This window comes from Solanum tuberosum, unplaced genomic scaffold, assembly GCF_000226075.1.
Source record: "Solanum tuberosum cultivar DM 1-3 516 R44 unplaced genomic scaffold, SolTub_3.0 scf00702, whole genome shotgun sequence".
NCBI lineage: Eukaryota > Viridiplantae > Streptophyta > Magnoliopsida > Solanales > Solanaceae > Solanum > Solanum tuberosum.
This window is the reverse complement of record NW_006239616.1, coordinates 56626-77850: the sequence shown is the minus strand read 5'-3', so window position 1 is coordinate 77850 and position 21225 is coordinate 56626. Positions and strand designations below refer to the sequence as shown.

The 21225-nt window shown below is 31.7% G+C and overlaps 2 protein-coding genes and 1 non-coding gene across 3 annotated transcripts; 2 read left to right on the top strand and 1 right to left on the bottom strand.

Moving 5' to 3' along the window:
* Nucleotides 1-564: 564 nt before the first annotated feature.
* Nucleotides 565-5929, top strand: LOC102588568 (bifunctional monothiol glutaredoxin-S16, chloroplastic). The gene is made up of 2 exons (XM_006366883.2): nucleotides 565-1024; nucleotides 5238-5929. Exons 1-2 carry the CDS (start codon nucleotides 638-640, stop codon nucleotides 5739-5741), a joined length of 891 nt encoding a protein of 296 aa, XP_006366945.1. The 5' UTR covers nucleotides 565-637; the 3' UTR covers nucleotides 5742-5929.
* Nucleotides 5930-13521: 7592 nt separating this feature from the next.
* On the top strand, nucleotides 13522-15607 carry LOC102588234 (transcription factor TGA7-like). Its single transcript, XM_006366882.2, has 2 exons — nucleotides 13522-14009; nucleotides 15123-15607. The coding sequence occupies exons 1-2, from the start codon at nucleotides 13529-13531 to the stop codon at nucleotides 15362-15364; spliced, it is 723 nt and encodes a 240-aa protein (XP_006366944.1). The 5' UTR covers nucleotides 13522-13528; the 3' UTR covers nucleotides 15365-15607.
* Nucleotides 15608-17480: 1873 nt separating this feature from the next.
* On the bottom strand, nucleotides 17481-17553 carry TRNAA-AGC (transfer RNA alanine (anticodon AGC)). The gene has a single exon. It is a non-coding gene; the product is annotated as a tRNA-Ala (tRNA).
* Nucleotides 17554-21225: the final 3672 nt, after the last annotated feature.

Below are 21225 nucleotides of genomic sequence, written 5' to 3'. Positions count from 1 at the left end.
TTTTTGTTTCTGTATTGTCAAATATATCCATCTTTTGTTTAACAACAATGTATTCATATGTATACTATATTGGTGTATTCATTTTTTGTTTATCAGCAATGTATTCATTTTTCAAATTATCGTGTTCATATGCTAAATTGTTATACTTTATCTTGTTTAATATATTAATACATTAAGTTTTTACAAATACTTGTATTCTTGATATATTAATACTTTAAGTTTTATAAATAAAGATACTAATTTGAATTTGTACAATTAATACAGTTTCCTTATTTAGTTCATTGTAATTAAAATTGTATCAGTGTGTAAACAGAAAAATAAAAAACATATACAATAATATAGCTAGAAAAAGAGTTAAATTGTAGTCATTTTTTATAAATACCATATTTATAATTGAACTTTAATAACCCTATAAATATAGTCATTTTTGTAAGTTGCTCGAAAGAAAAATGTTTTTGCTACTGAGTAAATGAATGGTCAGCACAAAGGTTCAAAACTTAGCCAAGCGTTATGGAAGCTTGTCACATTGGGCTTCATTTATGGGCTAGAATAGCCCAACTTGTTGAGATTTTAACTCATCCCAACTTCAGTCCACACTCCCACTATCCACCAGTTCTTCTTCATCTTCTTCTCTTCTATGGCGACCTTCAACATCTCATTTCTCACACAACCCCATTCTACACTTCCCATTTTCTCTTCCCAAAATACCCCTTCTTTCTCCTCATATTCACTTCCCAAAACCTCCTTTCTTTTCCCTTCCATTACTCTCCGTCCCAAAAGCAGAACCACCACTCGCCACCATGCGAGCATCGTTGTTGCAGCTCTGAAAAAGCTCTCTGAAACAGACCCTTTAACCGTGCCTCTACAGCCTGATGAAATCTCTGGAAGCTTTCCGAAGGAATCTGGTGTATATGCGGTGTATGATACTAATGGTGATCTCCAATTTGTTGGCATATCACGCAACATCGCTGCCAGTGTTCTTTCCCATAAGAATTCCGTACCTCAACTCTGCTCTTCTGTTAAGGTAAACAACTTTTGATTATTTACATGTGTAAGTGAAAACTGTGATGTGTTCAGCTAAGCACTGTTAAAATTATTCTAGAACGATTTATAGAGCTGACCCAATTAATTGAGATTAACGCGTAGTTGATTGATTGATCCTGTGTGAAATGGGTGATTGAGAGAAACATATTTATATTTCTGCAATTTTTTGGTGATGCTAAGAGAAAACCCATTTGCTGTATCTTTTCTGGGCTACTGAGATTTTGAAATGGATTTGAATCGGCATATTTAAGTTGGGTAAAGTAATGTGTGATGCATTAGTAGTGGAATGCACATTGTTGTGAGAATGTATTAGTCATGTACACTTGCAGCCTGAGAAATGAAACCGATTTTACTTTTCTTCTTCTTAAAAGTGGATGTGCCATTCTTCCATTGGGGATAAAAGAATAATTGTTCCTAGCCTTGCTCCACCTTGTGTTTACTTGAACAACTGAAAGTTCTGTCTCGATTGAGGGGGATAGCTCCTATAGTCTAGTTGTTGGAGAATGCAACTAATTTTTGTTTTGGAGCTTGCAAATCGTGAGAGCACACTTTGAGCATCAGTAGAGTTTCCTTCTTGTGACCGATAGGCCACATGTCTAAGACTTGCAATAGCTCACGCCAAAATAGCCTAGTCTCGGAAATGTAAGGCAAAGACTGCATTATTTCCCTTCTCCTTATTCCAACACTTTTGCGGGAGAATACATCATATGTGGGGTAAGCATTGAAGTTTTCCAAACAGGGGCGGAGCTATGGTTGTTCCAGGGTGTCCGACTCCTTCGCCGGAAAATTACACTATATATATAGATCAAATCTTACTTTATAATGATATATTTAGAATTTTGGACACCCTCAAAACCAATAAAGAGCCGTAGCTCAGTGGCAAGGGTGTGCACAATATATACAAGATGCCCAAGTTCGATTCCTCGCATATATTAAAAAACGAGATTCTTTGATATGTATAAAGCAGTAGCTTAGTGGCAATAGTGTGCAAAAGTACGTTGGTCGCTCAAGTTCAATTTCCCATTGCTACATTTTTTCTATTTAGGCTTTAATTTACCTATCCATAATTTGGACACCCTTCACGAATTATCTGGCTAAGTCACGGTTTCCAAAACATAACAACAACAACAAACCCAATGTAATTCCACAAGTTGGTTTTGAGAGGATAGAGTGTATGCATGCATTACCCCTATCCTGAGAAGGTAGATAGGTTGTTTCCATTAGATCCTCTTTTCAAAGAAAGATGTAAAAGAAGGCAGTAGCAAAACCAGAAACATTAGCAAGATAATACAATAATCAAGGCTAAAGAAATAATAGGTAGTAATAAAAATCTAAGAGTACGAAAATACAAGAATATACAAAAAAATAATAATTTATATCCGAGAAATCCGTCATGACCCCCCCTTTGGACCAATCACAGTCTTCTAAACTCGGTGGATAATGGGCCCGCCCCTCTACCCTCTCCACTTAAATATCGGGCTTCGCTTTGCATGGTGTGGGGCTTGAACCTGCGACCTAAGCCACAAATCCTCCACCTTTTGCCACTCGAGCTAGGCCTTGGGGGCAAGAATATACAAATATTTTGGGAATGAGAAGGTAATGCGATTAACTACGTACTAACTTTCTATCCTAATTCTCAACTGCCATGCCCTCCTATCAAAGGTCAAGTTCTCGGTGAGTTGAAGTGTATTATATCTTGCTTAACCACCTCATTTCAATACTACTTTGGCCTACCTCTACTCCTCTTCAAGCCTACTACAACCAACCTCTCGCACCCTTTTACTGGGATATTCACACATTTTCTCTTCACATGTCTGAATCATCTCAACCTCACTTCTTGCATCTTATCCTCCATGGGGGCCACTCTCACCTTGGCCCAAATATCTTCATCAATAATCTTATCTCTCTTGGTATGCCACACATCCATCTCAGCATCCTCATCTCTGCTACTCTCATATGCTGGACATGGGAATTCTTGGCTGGCCAACACTCCGCTCCATATAACATAGTTGGTTTGCCACCATCTTGTAGAAGTCACTTTTGAGTCTTCGCTACATGTTCTTATCACACATAACACTAAATGAAGCCTCCATTTTCTCCATCCCGCCCCAATACGATGTGTGAAATCTTCGTCAATCTGCCCATGACCTTTATTACTGGCCCAGGTACTTGAAAGTTCCTCTCTTGGGGGTAACATGTGTGTCAAGTCTCATGTCTCCGTCCATTTCATGGGTCATGTCACTAAACTTGAAACCTTTTGACTTTTAGGGTTTGTCTCTAAACCTCCAACTTCGCATCAATGTCACCTCTCATTAGCGTCGCCTTGCATCTCGTCAATCAGTTCTATGTCATTCGTAAATAACATGCACCATGACACCTCCCCTTGGATGTATTGCGTCAGTTCATCCATCGCCAATGCAAATAAAAATGGGCCAAGAGTAGATCCCTGGTGAACCCCATCATGAACGGAAAGTGTTCTGAGTTACTTTCCACAATCCTGACCCGAGTCTTAACACCATCATACATATCCTTTATCATCCTCGTGGAAGCTATCTAGCCTCCAAGTTTCTCCAAAGAACCTCACTTGGAACTTTGCATATGCTTTTTCTAGGTTTGGAGGGGCTTATAACATGGTTGCATAGCATGCGGTAGCTTTGATTGTGTTACTCAGGGTCCTATTTTTGCTTCTTTTTGCCACTTCTAGTGAGTCTCTTTAATTTCTACTGGTTATTGTTGGAAAATAATGGGGGACTAGTTATTGCTCCTGCAATTCAGGTGGAGACCGTTTTCTGATATCTTCCCTCCCAAGATATGTGTTCAACTTCTGGTTATATCTTGAAGACTAACTCAGAGACCAAACTTTCGCCCAAAACCCAACTTCGGGAAAGAAAGAACTGTCTGATTCAAATCCATTTCTAAATCTCAGTAGACTGAGAAAGATTCAGCAAATGGGTTTTCTGTTAGCATCACCAAAAAAACATCCTGATAAAAAATTGCCGAAATATGGGATGATGGCCGCCTTCTACCTTTTTCTGCTTACATACCAGAGTAAGTTCGCTTGGCGCAGCGAACAAACTGATAGAATAATTGTTTTTTGGTGCTTAAAACTGCTAGAGCGGGAGATTGTGCTAATTGAATGCACACAGGTGGTCAACACTTATGATTGAAGGCATTTATTTCATTCTAGGTTACTTACCTCACTACATTATCCCTCGGTCAAAAAAGATTGGCATTTGGTTTGGTTGCTGCTGGGGGTCTTGTAGCACCACTCTTTTGCTGCTTCCTTTAATTAACATTCTTTATCGTTAGAATGTTTCTTCTATGACATAGTGCAGCTGTGAAGGGGAAATTTGACAAAAATATAGTAATTTGTGGCAGTGTTATCAAAGGCGAAAAGCGCAAAAAAGCACTGAGATCTGATGGGGCTTTAAAGCAAGGTGCAACTAAAGCGCAAGCTTTAATGAAGAAACGAGCAAGTGAATATAAAATCAAAAAATATATATCTGTAATTCAAGAATAATAATTATTAGCACTATTGACAATTATATTGACAAAAGAACCTAAAAATTAAAATTAAGAGAAATATTTATTGTTTAGTGTCGCCTCTTTTAGACCACACCCATTGGTGATGAGGTGTACACCTTATTGGCCTGTACTGAAGCTCTGGCCAAGCGAGGCAAAGCTCCAGCCTATTTTGCACCTAGCTTCAGGACTTACGTGAGCCGTTGATAACTCTGCTATGTGGAATGTTGATTTATAGTGCACATAAGGCACACCATGCTGAATAAACAAATCTCTTTCTTTTAGAGAGCGAAAGCAATATATTAAAACTTGGCTAAGCATGTTACTATTTTTTGACATATGAACATTTTCTAATCATCATATTATGTGAATGTGACTTTGTCAAACATCACATATATCAACTGATATTCTTGCTTAGAATCTCAACAGCTGTGTCTGCACCTTGACTATTAGTACTAGGATTCCTCTAAGCAGTTAGAGCATAATAAATTGCAAAGGATCCCTCTAAGCCGTATAAGTGTAATACATTGACTATCTTCTTAATACTGAAATACAAGTCCGCACCGGTTATCACTTCTGTCGGTAAATTTCACATTTGTTTCTCTTTTTATACTTCAGGATTTTATGGCTATATTTTTTCTTTTACTTAATAACTGGTATAATGTTTGTAGGTTGGTGTGGTTGATGAGCCAGATAGAACCGCCTTAACTGAATCTTGGAAATCATGGATGGAAGAACATATTGCGACCAATGGAAAGGTACCACCGGGTAATGAACCTGGAAATTCAACATGGGTACGTCAGCCTCCAAAGAAGAAGGCTGATCTAAGGTTAACACCAGGCCGTCATGTACAGTTAACAGTGCCCTTGGAGGATCTCATTGACCGGCTAGTGAAGGAAAACAAGGTGGTTGCTTTCATTAAAGGGTCAAGAAGTGCACCACAATGTGGGTTCTCACAGAGGGTGGTAGCCATTCTCGAAAGTGAAGGTGTTGATTATGAAAGCATCGATGTCCTTGATGAAGAGTACAACTCCGGGTTGAGGGAGACGTTGAAGAACTATAGTAACTGGCCTACATTTCCACAAATTTTTGTGAAGGGTGAGTTGGTTGGTGGGTGTGATATCTTGACCTCCATGTATGAGAAGGGTGAACTTGCCAGCTTGTTCAAAAGCTAAAAATGTTTTAATTAGCAGTAAAGAGTGTAGCTTTGTTGTAAGAATTACACATCTTTTAACTTATTTACTCATAAGTGTATTGGTATTGTGGAAATAGTTGAATAGTTGGAAGAAAATTCATTGTTCATGTGTACAAGAGAATTTTGTTGCAAGTAACAAATGGAGGCATATTTCCATTTTTCATCCTATCCCATTCACCGATATTGTAAAAGTTTTCTTGCTTTTGTGTCAGCTCATGATCTAAATGAGTCACACTTATTAACGTCAATAAGTAGCATCACAACAAAAGATGAAGACTTATGGTTCATCTCATACGTAGAAGGGGATAGACAAGGATATCTTATAAGATTAAATAAATGAACTTTGAAAAATTTTTGCAGTAAAAGACAAAAAATAGCAAGTGATATTTAGGGGAAAGCTCTACGTTGTGAGGTGCAGATGAGGACAAAGTTCATGGTTTTTGAAGTGCGGTCCATGTCCTCTAAGTCAAAATTTGAAGTTTATAAATTTAAAATTTTAATTTTTTCTAATTATTAAAGTTTAAAATTTGTAATTTATAATAATATATTCAAGTAATCTCTTAAATGAAATTTAGAGATGTAGAAAATTTATTTTTAATAAATTTTAAATTCAAATAAAGAACAGATTGTTAAAGTTTAGGTTAAAACTATTGATTTGGGCAAGAACTTTTTTGATGGGATGAAGAAGACAATATGTTAGACATATGCTTAATAAAGTAGCTAAGGGATGTAAATATACCATTCGGACAATAAAAGAGGTGGAAGTAACAAAATCAAAATAACAACACATGAAAAACAACATACATGGGATGGTAAAGTGATTGGGAATATATTCCAAGATACCACGCAATGTGACTGACAAAACATAATCATATGACGGTGTCAATAGCTTCAATAAGATATAAATTCAAGAAGAAATGACGAACCATCAATTATTGTTGGACATATTTTAAAAAGAAGACACAAGAGGAAAATACTTCGAATTACTTTAGACAGACAACTTATCTTTTCTAATTTATACATTTGTTAAAAGGAAGTATGAGTTTGAAAACTCAACATTCTTCTTGGTTTTTTATATTTTTTGCATTAATTAAGTATCCTCATTTATAACATTACTATATAAAATGTATTATAGACCCTGTGGTAATCATAAAATATTTAGTTCTCTTTAACTCTTATTTTCTTTACGCTTATTAATTAGTAAAGATTCATGGATTCACTAGAATTAATTGATAAAATAGTCACAATAGAGTATATAACTAATCTAAACTAAAAGAAATATATCAGATAATATACTATTAATACATATATTATTTTTTCTAATACGCTCTACTTTCTTCCCCTAACTTTGTATAATGTGCAGAGTAATTTAGATCGAATAAGAAGATCACATGCTTATCCTCTTTTGTCACCTTGACTTTGTTTGAACAAATAAGAAAGTGGAATAGTATGTGAAAGGCTTTGACGTAATATCACTATTTTGATACTTGTTTCAAGTTATAAAATAACTTTATTTACTTATAATTTTATGTTCATACAGAAAAACAAATGCCTTTAATTCAAAAAAAACTTAATTGTTTAATTAGTTGACTATTTAACCTTTCATTTATTAGTAACAATTTCCTGCTCCTAATTAGTGAGGTAAATATAGCTTTATAATTTTGCGACTTAGAGCAGATATATTCTTCGTTAAAATATGAAGCATATATACTCATGTTGTCTAAAAAATGGTGCATACGTAAATACGTCATTTAACTTGGCCTCAAATTATATTTATGTCCTCCAATTTTGGGTGTACACAAGTAGACCCTTAAACTTGTATAAAGTTGAACAAGTAGACACATAATACATGTAGGACACCACGTAGGACACAAATTTTCATGTAGGATGTCACGTATGAAGCATGTGTCTATTTATTTAATTTTATAAAAGTTTTAAGTGTCCACTTGTGCTCACCCAAAGTTGAAGAGCTAAAGCCAAGGTAAAGGTATATTTATGTATTATGCAAATTTATTTATACATAACTTATATCGAATGAGAAAAAATCTTCAGTTTCAAAATGCACAAATTATGCCGAAGTTTAGTTTTAGAACCAACAAGTTATGTTGTATAAGACGTAACTTAATTTCTACTATACTAATGTCGAGCGAAGCAAAAGTTCTCTAAAGCTATTAGGTTATAGAAATATTATATAATTTGTACCGCATAACTTAATTCCTATAAAATTTATGTAGGACGAGATAAAATCAGTTCACTAAAATTTTATTAAGCGAATTAGATAATAGAAATACTATATAATTTGTGTTGCATAACTTAATTTCTATCAGTCTTATATCGAGCAAGACAAACTTTTTTAAACTTATATCGATCGAATTAGGTCATCAATAAGAATACTTTGATTCATAATCGTTTATAAAATAAATATATGAAAAAAATTTATCATATCTGAGGACAAAATTAAAAATCACGCAAAATCGAAGACCATAAAAAAACTTGTTTTTTCAACTAAAATGCGTTGCATTTTGAAATCCGTGGCACTAAGTGGATTGCCAAGTGCCTCTTCGTATATTGTTTAAAAAATCATTTCAATCTTCACTAAAATACAAACCCCTTCAACAATTTTTGTATATTGTTTTAAAATCTCTTCAATTAAGATAAATTCAGAATTTAAGTTTTCTATATTAAGCTCATATCATATCTATTATTATTTGTTATTACAGTTTTAGTATCCACATTTATAATATTACTATATAGAATGTATTATAAATTCAGTGGTAATCATAAAATACTTAATTCTCTTCAATTTTTATTTTCTTCATGCTTATTAAAATAATAAAAGTTCAAAGATTCACTAGAATTAATTGATAAAATACTCACAATAAAATGTATAACTAATCTGAGCTTAAAAAGTATATCAAATAAAATGCTATTAATAAATAAAAGTAATACATATGTTATTTTTTCTAATAACCTCTAATAAACTATCACTCTTTCTTTCACTAATAACTTTGTATAATGTGCAAAGTAATCTAGGTCGAATAAAAAGACCACATGCTTATCCTCTTTTGTCACCTTGACTAATTGTTGAGTATAGACAACTTTGTTTGAACAAATAAGAAAATGTAAAGGTAGGTGAAAGGCTTTAGCATAATATCACTATTTTGATACTTGTTTCAAGTTATAAATAATTTTATTAACTTATAATTTGATGTTCATACAGAAAAACAAAAGCCTTTAATTCAAAAAAATCTTAATAGTTTGATTAGTTGATTATTTGAAATTTTCATTTATTAGTAAGGATTTTCTGCTCCTAATTAGTGAGGTAAATATATCTCCTTAATTTTGCTAATTAGAGCAGATATACTCTTCGTGAAAAAATAAAGCATATATATATACTCATGTCGTCTAACAAATCGTGCATACATAAATGTGCCATTTAACTTGACCTTATTTCATATTTATGCCCTTTAATTTTGGGTGTGCATAAGTAGACATTTAAACTTGTATAAAGTTGAACAAGTAGACACATGAGTCCTACTTATCATAATACATATAGAACACCACGTAGGACACAAATTTTCATGTAGGATGTCACGTATGAAGCATGTGTCTATTTGCTTAACTTTATAAAAGTTTTAAGTGTCTACTTATGCTCACCCAAAGTTGAAGCTAAGGCCATCAATGTGATCTAAAGCCAAGTTAAAGGATATATAATTATGTATTATTCAAATTTACTCATTCATAACTTATATCAAGTGAGACAAAAACTTTAGTTTCAGAATGCATAAGTTATATTGAAGTTTAGTTTTAGAACCAACAAATTATGTTGTGTAAGACATAACTTAATTTCTACTATATTTATGTCAAGCAAAGCAAAAATTCTCTAAATTTATATATCGGAGAAGGGCGTAAAATACCCTTCAAGTATAGGGAATGGAACAAAAATCCCCTCCTTCCACCTTTGGGCTTCAAAATATCCTTTCATCCACCTATATGAACCTATATTACCCTTTCACTTAACAGATTCTTTAAGAGTGATAATTAATTCTTTCATTAATGATGTGACAACTTTTAATTGGCTGAAATTAAATTAGCGTGTAAAATTAGTTTCATCATTTACTGTTTTTGTCGAACGATTGAGTATTACTAACATAAAATAAAAAGAAGAAAGGCTTCTATTAATTATCTTTTGCAGCGAAAAAACAAGACAAATACAAGTGTCTGCTTGCATAGTTGTCTTATAATTTTTGTTGATTAAACATTTGGTTCTACGTATTTATCTTTGTTTGTTCCACTTGCAATACTAAATCGACTCACGACCGACTCTATTTCAATCTTACACAAAGATTCTCTTCATCAGGTATCATCAAATGCATTGATTCATTTAGAAGGGTTCTCCCTTGTTTTTTAAGATATGGGTTAGTAGAATTTTAAGTGGGTCGGGTAGAATTTAGTTGGATCCGAATTTGATTAGGAGAAATTGTTATTTTTGGTCAATTTAATTTCAGCCAATCAATATTTCCACATCATTAATGAAAGAATTAATTATTACTCTTAAGGAATCTGTCAAGTGAAAAGGGTAATATATGTTCATATAGGTGGATGGAAGCGTATTTTGGAGCCCAAAGGTGGAAGAAGGGTATTTATGTTCTATTCCCTATACTTGAAGGGTATTTTAGGCCCTTCTCCGTTTATATATTAGGTTATAGAAATATTATACAATTTGTATTGCACAACTTAATTCCTATAAAATTTATGTCGAATGAGATAAAATTGGTTTTCCAAATTTTTATCAACTGAATTAGATCATAGAAATATTATATAATTTGTGTTGCATAACTTAATTATATCAATCTTATATCGAGTAAGACAAAGTTCTTTAAACTTATATCAAATGAATTAGGTTATTGATAAGAATACTTTGATTCATAATCGTTTATTAAATAAAACAACAAAAATAAAAATACAAATCATGAAAAAAATTAAAGAGTTTAAGTTTTGTGCATCATCGGTGTAAAAAAAATTTCTACACCATCATCAGTTACTTTTAATGAGATTTAACCATAGTAAGTTACTTTAATAAAATAACCATAATTCATGAAAAAAGAAAATCAACAATTTACTAAAAAAAAAAGAACATCAACAGGTAGTTGAATCATACTTGGATTCTAACCAAATTATTTCCATAATTAAATTGTTTTTTTTTCAAAGTTAATTACAATTACTATGTTTATCGTAGGTTTTTCACCTTTTTCTATAGCTCAAGTAATTCTTCACAGCATCAAACTTTTTCACAACAACAAACATTATCAACCGGTAAGAAATAATTTTTAAGTGTCAAACGATTTTGAAACTTGACACACTTCTTCTACTTAGTGATATGTCATCATGCAATTAGAACAAATTTCACATTTTTCTCATTTAGAAACATAAAAATGGCCCTTTTAAACACATCTTCACGAGCAAAAGAATTTCAATGCACTAAAAACAAGTGAACATAGTCTCCTAAAAGGTGAATATTGTATCGTAAAGTGCCTTCATATATTGTCCCCAATACTTAAGCTCTGCTCTTTAGATTATTGGGAAGGAGTTTATTTATTGAACTTTCACTAATATTAAATATATTTTTACAGAAAACGTGTTGACTATTTATATGATCAGATTTATAATTTATTGTAAGCTATCTAACATTTATAATTGTATTTTGTAAGATTAATGGAAAAGTTAAATGTAGATGAGCAAAATATAGGAGTTGAAGTTCCCTGAGAAGAAAGTGACGTACTTTGGAAGAAAATAATTTTGGTTAGAATCCAAGTCTGATTCAACTACCTTGTTGATGTTTTTTTTTTTTTTAGTAAATGTTATTTTATTAAAGTAAGTTATTATGGTTAGAAATTTTTGTACACTGATGGTGCACAAAATTTAAACTCAAAATTAAAAATCACGAGAAAACAAAGATCACTAAACTTGTTTTTTTTTTTTTTTATAACTAAAATGCATTGCGTTTTGAAATCCGTGGCACCAAGTGGATTGACAAGTGCCTCTTCGTATATTGTTTTAAAAAATCATTTCAATCTTCACTAAAATACAAACCCCTTCAACAATTTTTGTCTATTGTTTTAAAATCTCCTCAATTAAGATAAATTCAAATTTAAGTTTTTATATTAAGTTCATACATATCTATTATTTTTTGTTACAGTTTTTATATATGTATAATTTATACTCTATCTATAAAAAAAAGCAACTTTCATATATAGCAATTAGCAAACATAAAAATCATATTTATATGTTATTACTATAGTTTGCATAATTGCGCTCCATAGCAAATTTTATGTTTGCTATAGAGCTTTTGATTTGTATAATTCGCTACAAACATCCAATTTTATACAAATTGTTCAGTTTTGTATAAATTCATTTATACATTATAATTTGTATAATAAAATTTATATTTATATAATTATAAGTGTATAATTTATACTCCGCATAAAAAGTATCAAGTGTTATTCCTGCAATAATAATATAAACCGAAAGAAAAATATAGTTTCAAATTCACATAAAAAAGTGTTTTTTAAAAAGGAATTTAATTCTCTCACACATGCTCGAGGTTTGGATTAATTCCTCTCATGACATGATGGAATACTATTCTGCAATACTGACAACCAAAAATATAGAATTTCAGCGAACTCAACAAATGAAATAAATCACACTGCCTTTATTATTTTACATAAAAACGTTTATGCAAAGAAAAAGAGAAGAAAATTTTAGTTTTAAAAAGTAAGAAGATTTTATTTTCCAGTGTCAAATGAGGTGAAGCCTCTAAAAATTTATAACCATCAACATGCAAGCGAAGGTGATTATTGGGAAGGAAGGTAACTTTCTGTTCAAGGAAAATGACAACTTTCTATTCGAAAGAAACATGTTCTTTCCCTACGAATTTAATAATTTCACGTATTAATAAATTAATATTAAAATAAAAAAGTAATATTTTAATTAATTAGTATAAACGAAAAAATAAATTTTGTCCAAAAGTTTATCAATTAATCACATGTCGAAGTCGAAGTCAAACCGAGCAAGTAAAGATAATAACGATGCTAAGTGAGTCACTCTTCTCAACTCTTAATTTAATTTTGATAACTAATCAAATTAACTCTTCGAAAACGAAACGTTGAGTAAAAGTGAACGGAGGGAGTAATTTTTCTCTTCTTGTTCAACTAGAATGCATTGAATTTTGAAATCCGTGGCACCGAGACACCTTATTGGACATGGAAAAAGTAGCAAAGAATGAGCCATTTGTCGTTACCTAAACATAGAATTGTTTGGTCTCATCTTATGAAGCCAAGTAGGATTGACAAGTGCCTGCCTTTTCATCTAAATCCAGTACTCTATCCATTTAAAAAAGAATGATTTAATTTGACTTGACACGAAATTTAAGAAAATAAAGAGAATTTTTCGATCTTGTAATTCTAAACTAAAATTATGTCGAATGTATTAAAACGTCTTTTAACCTTGTGTCGTCAAACATGTCATATGAAAAACTGAAGTATCATCAATAAAGAAAATGAAATATCATAAAAAAGAAAAATATGTTATTCTTTTTTAATAGATGAGTACAAAATTATATCAAATCAAAATCAGATAAACCGAAAAAGAAAAAAAAAACTTTTTGTTACATTTTTTTTATTTGTATAATTTTGCTCTCTTCTAATATATAAGTGTGCATCTTCTTTACTACTTTTACTTTCATAAAACTCAAAAGAAAAACCAAATATGGCACCAGGGTCATCTAGAGCCAACATTAGTGTTGGTTCATTTGAGGCTTTTCTTCAAGGTTGGTTCTTACGTCAAGAACAATTCTTGAATGAACTTACCATAACACAAACCACACTTGATGAATCAATTATGAGAAACCTTATTTCGCGTATTTTATCTCATTATCAAGAATATTACGAAGAAAAATCAAGAATGTCACATATAAATGTGTTCTACATGTTTTCTCCGTCATGGTTTACTCCATTAGAAAAAAGTTTCTTATGGATTGCTGGGTTCAAACCAGGATTAGCTTTTCCCCTTGTTATGAATTCGGTTAATGATTTAAGTGAAAATCAAATCGAAAGGATTAATAGGCTTAGAATCGAAACGAGGATCGAAGAGAGGAATCTTATGGACAAATTAGCTAAACTTCAAGAAAGTGTCGCTGCCCCGCCGTTGATGGGACTTGCGCAGCAGTACGGAATGGAAATGCTTCGAGGTATCTATCTAAAAGCTTAAGTTATTAGAAAATTCATTTCATTTGATCCTTTTTAAATAACGTTTATATAAGTATCGTTTTAGAAAATCAAACACACATACATTTATTGCTTATTTCAAAATTGTCTTTGCTTCAATAAATGATTTGTTTAAAAATCTTATTTGGATTGAGTCTAAGGGTTCAGTTGATAAAGAGTTAAATAGAAGGATTCAGAATACAAATAGATACAAGTAAAATGGTCCACCAGACCATTTTGCTTTTATATAAGTATCGTTTTAGAAAATCAAACACACATACATTTATTGCTTTATTTCAAAATTGTCTTTGCTTCAATAAATGATTTGTATAAAAAATAAATTATAAGTAGACGTAAGATCTTGGTACGTTCTACATATTTTCTGTAGATGTCACAATTGGGATTATATTGAATAATATTATGTTGTTATTTTTTTGTAAAATATTTTAATAAAAATTGATAAGTGAAGCTTTAGATTTATATCATTAAATGTTTTTTTTATTCAATGTCAAAACTTTATACGTTTTTAAAAAAAAGGACCTTATGAGTACTTCCCGTGCGAGTTTGATTATTCCGCTAAATTAACAAAGATTTTTTCTATTTGTCTATCTGGCGCTGATTTTTCTTCTTCTATTTCAATTTATGTGACATTATTTGGATTTCGAGAGTCAAATAATTTAATTTTGACTGTGAATTCAGACATAAAATCTTTAAGTTTTTTAAAATAAAATTTACATATCTGAGAACTACTTATAAAAAGTCCTAGGTATAAGTCACAATAACTAATAATTCAATTATTTTAAAATATATATATATATATATATATATATATATAAAATCAATTTTTTTTTGTTTGAATCTCGAAAATTCAAACAATATTTGAATAGGACCTTTGGGGAGTACACAATCATGTTATGTCTCGATACGATACTTCACGTGCGAGTTTGATTTCCTTTTCATAAGCCCAACATGTAGAGTTATTTTATTTAATTATTTTTGCTTTTCAAATGACAGTAAAATTTGAACCTAGGACCTTTTGTCTGCTCTAATACTTTGACGATCTCATATACTTTTATTTACTTAATTATATTTCGTAGACGGAGAAATTACTGAGGTGGATGAGGAGATAGAGATACTAAGAACAGCAGTGGAGAATGTAGTGACAGATGCAGATAGATTGAGGACAAGAACAGCAGATAGTGTGGTGGGAATACTAAATCCTTTGCAAAGTTTGAAGTTTTTGGCAGCAGCAGCACAACTTCAGCTAAGAATAAGGATGGTTGGAATGCAGAGAGAAGCAGAGAGGAGACACCAAATGGATACTTCAAATGGTTGGTAGATTTGGTTTTCAATTCCCGCCCTTAGGGCGGGAACCAAATAAATGACTACTCGAATCGCGGTTTTGAGCATAAGACTTTGTGTTGGACTTTTAAGACTTGTTTGATAAATAATACTCAAATAGTGTAAGATGAAAAGTTTTTTGGTGTGTTATATCTAAGTTGGGACTTATTTTGTAGTAGTTGGTAGCTAGTAGATTTTTTTAGCTAGGCAATATATATATATGTATCTCATAAAGACTTTGGGTGAATGTTTTACCTTGTTGCTTTTACAATAACTTTGTTGTATTGTCTTTATAACCTTTATATTGTGTTTCAATTAATTAGTTTTATGTAGCTTGTCTTTTTTTCAATCAGGATAGTGAATTTAGGATTTTCACTAAGCGAGTTCGAAAAATATAAATATAAGTAGTGTTTTTTGAACCCCTAAATTGTTGAATCAACTTTTAGTCTTGTGTTTAGAGGATTCAAAGTCTATATATATACTAAAAATAAAAATAAAATTTATATATATACGGTATAATTTTTAGAGAAGATAAACCCTTGCTCCCTTCTAGATCTGGCCATGTCTACTACTTTCGAAAGAAAGGTAAAATAGGTTAAAACTATGTTGTATTTATATTTTGGGAGAAAATATTTATGTTACATAGCTTAATATGATATATTTTTTATATAATATACCTGGTTTAACTCATATTTATGTATAAGCATCTTTTATATCTCATTACTCATTATACACTTTTATACAAAGTTAATATATTATATATAATGCTTTTTAAAAATATAATATTGTATATTGTAGGTTAAACTACAGGACATAATATTTAATATTGTATATGTTGGTAGTATAGTTTTTGAAAATTTCCCAAAGAATATTGCTGCCCAACTTCACACACTTTAACTTCATCTTCATCTTTCTACCCTGGTTGATAATTTCTTTTCTTTTTGTTTATTCATTTGAATAAATCCTCAACCAAATGAGTCAAAGAAGAAATTAAACTTAGAAGTGAAAAAAGATTATGACCTATTGAGGGATGAATATTAGGGTGTATATGTATTTATTATTACTTTTCATAATGCAAAGTGAATTGAGTGAGTTTTATATAATACAAGGCACATGCCAAAAAGAAGGGCTTATGTTGGTCCAAATATCATGACAATCGTCATCCACAAAATTAAACAATGAAGTGATGGACCACAAACACATAAAATTGTCATTTCTTCCAAATCTATACTACTAGTTTTCTATCAGAAATTAACATACTCATGCCCTTTGTCCTTTGGCATTTTCTTATTCTGCAGAATATTTGATTAGGGATGGCAATGGGACAAGGTGTGTAGGGCAGATTTAACCTTACGGGTGATTGACCTTACTGTTGGAAATTTTACGGAAAAATATCTTCATCATAAATACTGACATAGAATTCACCAAGGCTTATATTTCACCACGAACATTTGTAGAGAATTCTCCAAGCTTGAGGCGTGTCGAAAGATACTGTCCTTAAGGAAATTTCACCTGGTATAAGTGTATCCCCAGGATTCAACAAACTCTTCTAGTATAAAACTAGGAGCCAGAAACTAACAAAGATTTAATCAATGAAAACCCAACACCAAAATATATATTTACGTAGGAGGAAAAAATATATTTAAATATGTTCTTTTTATCACTTCCATCTCTATCTATATTCTGGGTATAGAATATATATATATATATATATATATATATACACATACTCAACTCAATGAACGTTCAAACAATAACGTTCCAACATTAAACATGGTAAAAACATTTATCCCCATTAATCCATTATAGGTCTTGCATTGTCATATATTAATGACAAAAAAAGAACGTTTAGGCCATTAAACAATATAATAACATACCTTTAAAGATATAATTAAAATACTAAATTATTTCAAAATATTTTTTATAATTATATGTCAATAACTTTTGTACTGTACTTGGACAATTATTTAATTTTCTTTTGATGTAATTTATTTTGTGAAAAGTTCTTGGGTACCTGATTTAAATAAACAAAATATATGAACTAACATGTGAATTAACTCCGTTTTGATTAAATTTTTAAGTGAATTATTTTCTCAAGAAAAAATAAAATTTAATGGAGATGCGGGGTATCGATCCCCGTACCTCTCGCATGCTAAGCGAGCGCTCTACCATCTGAGCTACATCCCCATTTGTGTTTAAACTTTCATCTACTAATACTAAAACGCAAATATATGTACTAATCTTAGGTGAAACAAGGACATAAATGTACTTCTAGCCTACTAAGTCACTTGACATATGTCGGGAATTTTAGCAAGGAAATTCAAACTATAAAGAAGTAAACACACGAAAAAGAGGATTCAACTTATATTATAAACATAAAAAATAATTATAACTTCGTATTTATATTATAATTATTTTAGAAAAGGGGTTCGAATATATGAATTAAGAGAGACATACATACAATGACTTAGAAGTTAAGAGCGAGTTGGTTCGGTTTAGAAATAAACCAAGTTTCTCAAACATGAAAAATGTTTAAAGCGAAGGCAAAAAAATGAAAAATCGCGTATTATAGAGTAACGAAAAAGTATTCGCAATGTATTGAATTATTATTGTTGGAAAACTCTATTGATAATTATCAATACTTATACATATTACTAGATGTGCACGGGCCCAATATAATGAAGATCATTGTAATAAGCAGACATACAATAACTTCTCCATTTTTCTTGAGCTATGTAGTTCCATTTCTTCTCAAATTAAACTACTTTTCTTTAAAAAAAATCGGTGAGTTCAAAGAATGCAACTCTAGTATCAACCCTATAATGAAAGAGCAAAAAGGATTAGGAAAAGTTTCATCCAGATTTTTGTTAAACAATGACTGGCACATGTCTATTTCTTTTAAATTTTAATTTTAATTTTCTTAAAGCTCTTTTAAACTTTTCCTTTTATTTACCGTATATTCTATTTTACATTTTTTTCCCTCAATTTTGCTACTGCCAAAAAGCTTGGTAGTCATGACACGTGTCTATTTCCTTTTATTTACCGTATATTCTATTTTACATTTGTGTTTTAATTTGTTTTCTTTTCTTTTATAATTTCATTTTTTTTAGTTAAATTGAAAAATATGTTCTTGAGTAACTAGAAAATACAATTTTCATATCGAAAAAGGTAAATTACTGATAGTTGGATAAATTTTTCGGCAAAAACTTTAATTTTCATTTGTAATCTCTATTATCAATCATTGTTGTTGAAAAAGTTATTTTCTCAGTGATAATGATAGAAAAAAGTGATAAAAGTAGCTATAATTAAAGTGATATGAGAGAGAAATGAAATGGATTTTAAATTGGAAGGGGGGGGAGGGTTATAGAGCTTTGGGAGGGTAAAATAACGGCTATAGTGACGTTGTTGTAGTATGTGTTAAATGTGATGAAAGAAATGAAGTTTGTAGTGATAATGAATGTAATAGCGGCGGCACAAATGCCGATTCCGATGACAACAATGATATTCTTGAGAAGATGAAAAAATAGGAAAAAAAGAAAGAGAAAAAAAATTAAGTAAAAGAATACATATTTTAGTAAAAAATTATTATAAAATAAAATTTTAGCAACTTTTTATGCTCTTACTTTCTCAAAGAGAGTGCATTACACTTTCTTTGCCACCTCAGCAATTAAATGTATAATAATTTTTTTTAAATAGTCCAGAGGTGTCATAGGATCCCCACAAATTTGGTATGTGTAACAACAATTTCGTCCATAGTTGAAGTGTGTTTTGAACCCTTTTCCCTTAAATTCCACATGCAACTTTTGTTTATATATATGTGAAACAACACCAACAAAAGTATCATGTAGGTAAGAATTTTTCTTAGAATCAGGTAATTTAGCACAAACAAATTTGTCATAGGATTCAGGAGTTAATAATTTGTACTCATCAGTAAGTATGATAAGAAAATGGGCACGAGGAAGATCACGTTTGTAACATCCGCCTTAGAAAGAGCTAAATATAGAAAGAACTAATTTGGAAAGAGCCAATTTGAGTTTTGTTCAAGTTTAACTTAAGTTGTGAGTTTTGGATCAACTTCAAACAACCATAACTTTGATGATTTAGGTGGCCCATAAGATATCAAATGAAAGGTCTTGGAATCCTTTTTCCAACGCCATCGAGTTCGATAAATTTTGAGTTCAGATGAGAGAAATATGCCCGTTTGAAGTTAGTCTGTTCGGTTAAGAAAAGTTACCCGAATTAATGATGGGTATTTTGGTCTTTTCCTTACCCCATCAGCTTAAAACATTTTTTAATAATATTTTGGAGTCAAATCTGATTTGGGTCAGTTTTACAAATCCTAAATTACGCTTAGGGTTTTAGAAGAGAGTTCAAGAAGAGAAAAGAAGAGAAAGAGGGAAGGTTCAAGGCGATTCTTGAGTTTGTTGCGGATTTTTGCTAAGGATTTGATTCCTAAGAGGTATGTGAGTTCTCATAGTGTTGGGTTCGTTCACCCACACACCAATCAAGTGATTTTAATTGCAATTTCATTCTTGAGGTTGAAGGATTTGCGTTCTTGATGAGTTTTCTTGAAGTTTCATTCGTTAATCTTGATTATTGAGGTTTTGATGAATTCTTGAGATGAATGTTAGGAATTTGAGGGTTGTTTTGAGTAGATTTTTGTGTACTTATGTTGGGTATTTGAATCTAAGTGAGTTTGGAAGAAACCATTCAATTCTAGGCAAATTAGGGTCAGAAAACGAGAAACAAAATTCGTTGGGTTTTTTGGGCAGAGGGTTGGCGCACCGCACCAGCAGTGCGCTAGAGATGAGGTTATGTAGTTTAGGGGCTGGCGCCCCGCGCCACTCAGTGCGCCTGGGTCGCCTTCCCCCACCCTTTTTTTCTGTCGTTTGGCCCGTCTAAGTTCTTTTAAAGGATATCTTCACTTCTTTTTTATTCTAACTACTCCAAACTACATCTAAACATCGAGAAATCATTCATAACATGAATCATAACCTTGAATTCATAATTCAAATTCAAGGTAGAGTTAAGAGTAAAGTCCTGAGAGTTCTTTCGAGTCATTTTGAGAAGTCTTTTACAATCTTTTAAAACTTGTTTTAAGACTTGAGTACTTGAGTTTAAAGATGAGGAGAGTTGAGTTTCATTTTTCAAATGAATATATGGAAACTAAATATTCCCAAGAGTAAATATTTTTACATTTAAAATGAGGGGAAACAACAATTTTCAAAGGAGTTCATGAGGAGTTTTGAGTACTATCTCTTTTAAGAGAAATCTTTTGAGTAATAATCTCAAAGTTAAGGATGAGGAAATATTTTTAAACATATGAGTTAAGTTATATTTTAGGAGTAGTATTGAACACCGATATGGGACGAGTTCAGATAACTCAAAGTCCTCATAAATCATGCAGCCAACGTGGGTAGAAAAGGTCATACTTTTTAGATGATTCTTATTGCTTTTTAAGCCCAGCTTAGTGGATCCACTCAGTTGAAGAGTTCTATACCCCGTCAAGGTATAAAACAGTTCAACCCGATCATTCTCAGTGACCTGCATCACATCAAAGATCTTCTTGATCTCATCCAAGAAATTCTGGGGATCTTCACCAGTCTGCGATCCTAAGAACTCAGGCGGATTCATCTTAACAAAGTCACGGACCCTTGCTGCTGCTGATCCACCATTTGCATTCACGGGAGCTTGAACCCGTTGATTGTTCTGGTTAGCGACACTCTGAGCCAACATCTGAATGGCATTCCTGAATTCAGCATTTGAGACTTCCTGATCTGGAACTGGAGGAGCTGCGTTTGCGTTACTGGCATTCGCATTCCTGGCATAAGCTCTACGAGGAGGCATGATCACTGAAAC

Coding starts and splice junctions, on each gene's coding strand:
- LOC102588568 (XM_006366883.2), top strand. CDS start 638: ATGGCGACCTTCAACATCTCATTTCTCACACAACCCCATTCTACACTT. Junction 1,025..5,237: donor AACTCTGCTCTTCTGTTAAG/GTAAACAACTTT, acceptor TAATGTTTGTAG/GTTGGTGTGGTTGATGAGCC.
- LOC102588234 (XM_006366882.2), top strand. CDS start 13,529: ATGGCACCAGGGTCATCTAGAGCCAACATTAGTGTTGGTTCATTTGAG. Junction 14,010..15,122: donor CGGAATGGAAATGCTTCGAG/GTATCTATCTAA, acceptor TATATTTCGTAG/ACGGAGAAATTACTGAGGTG.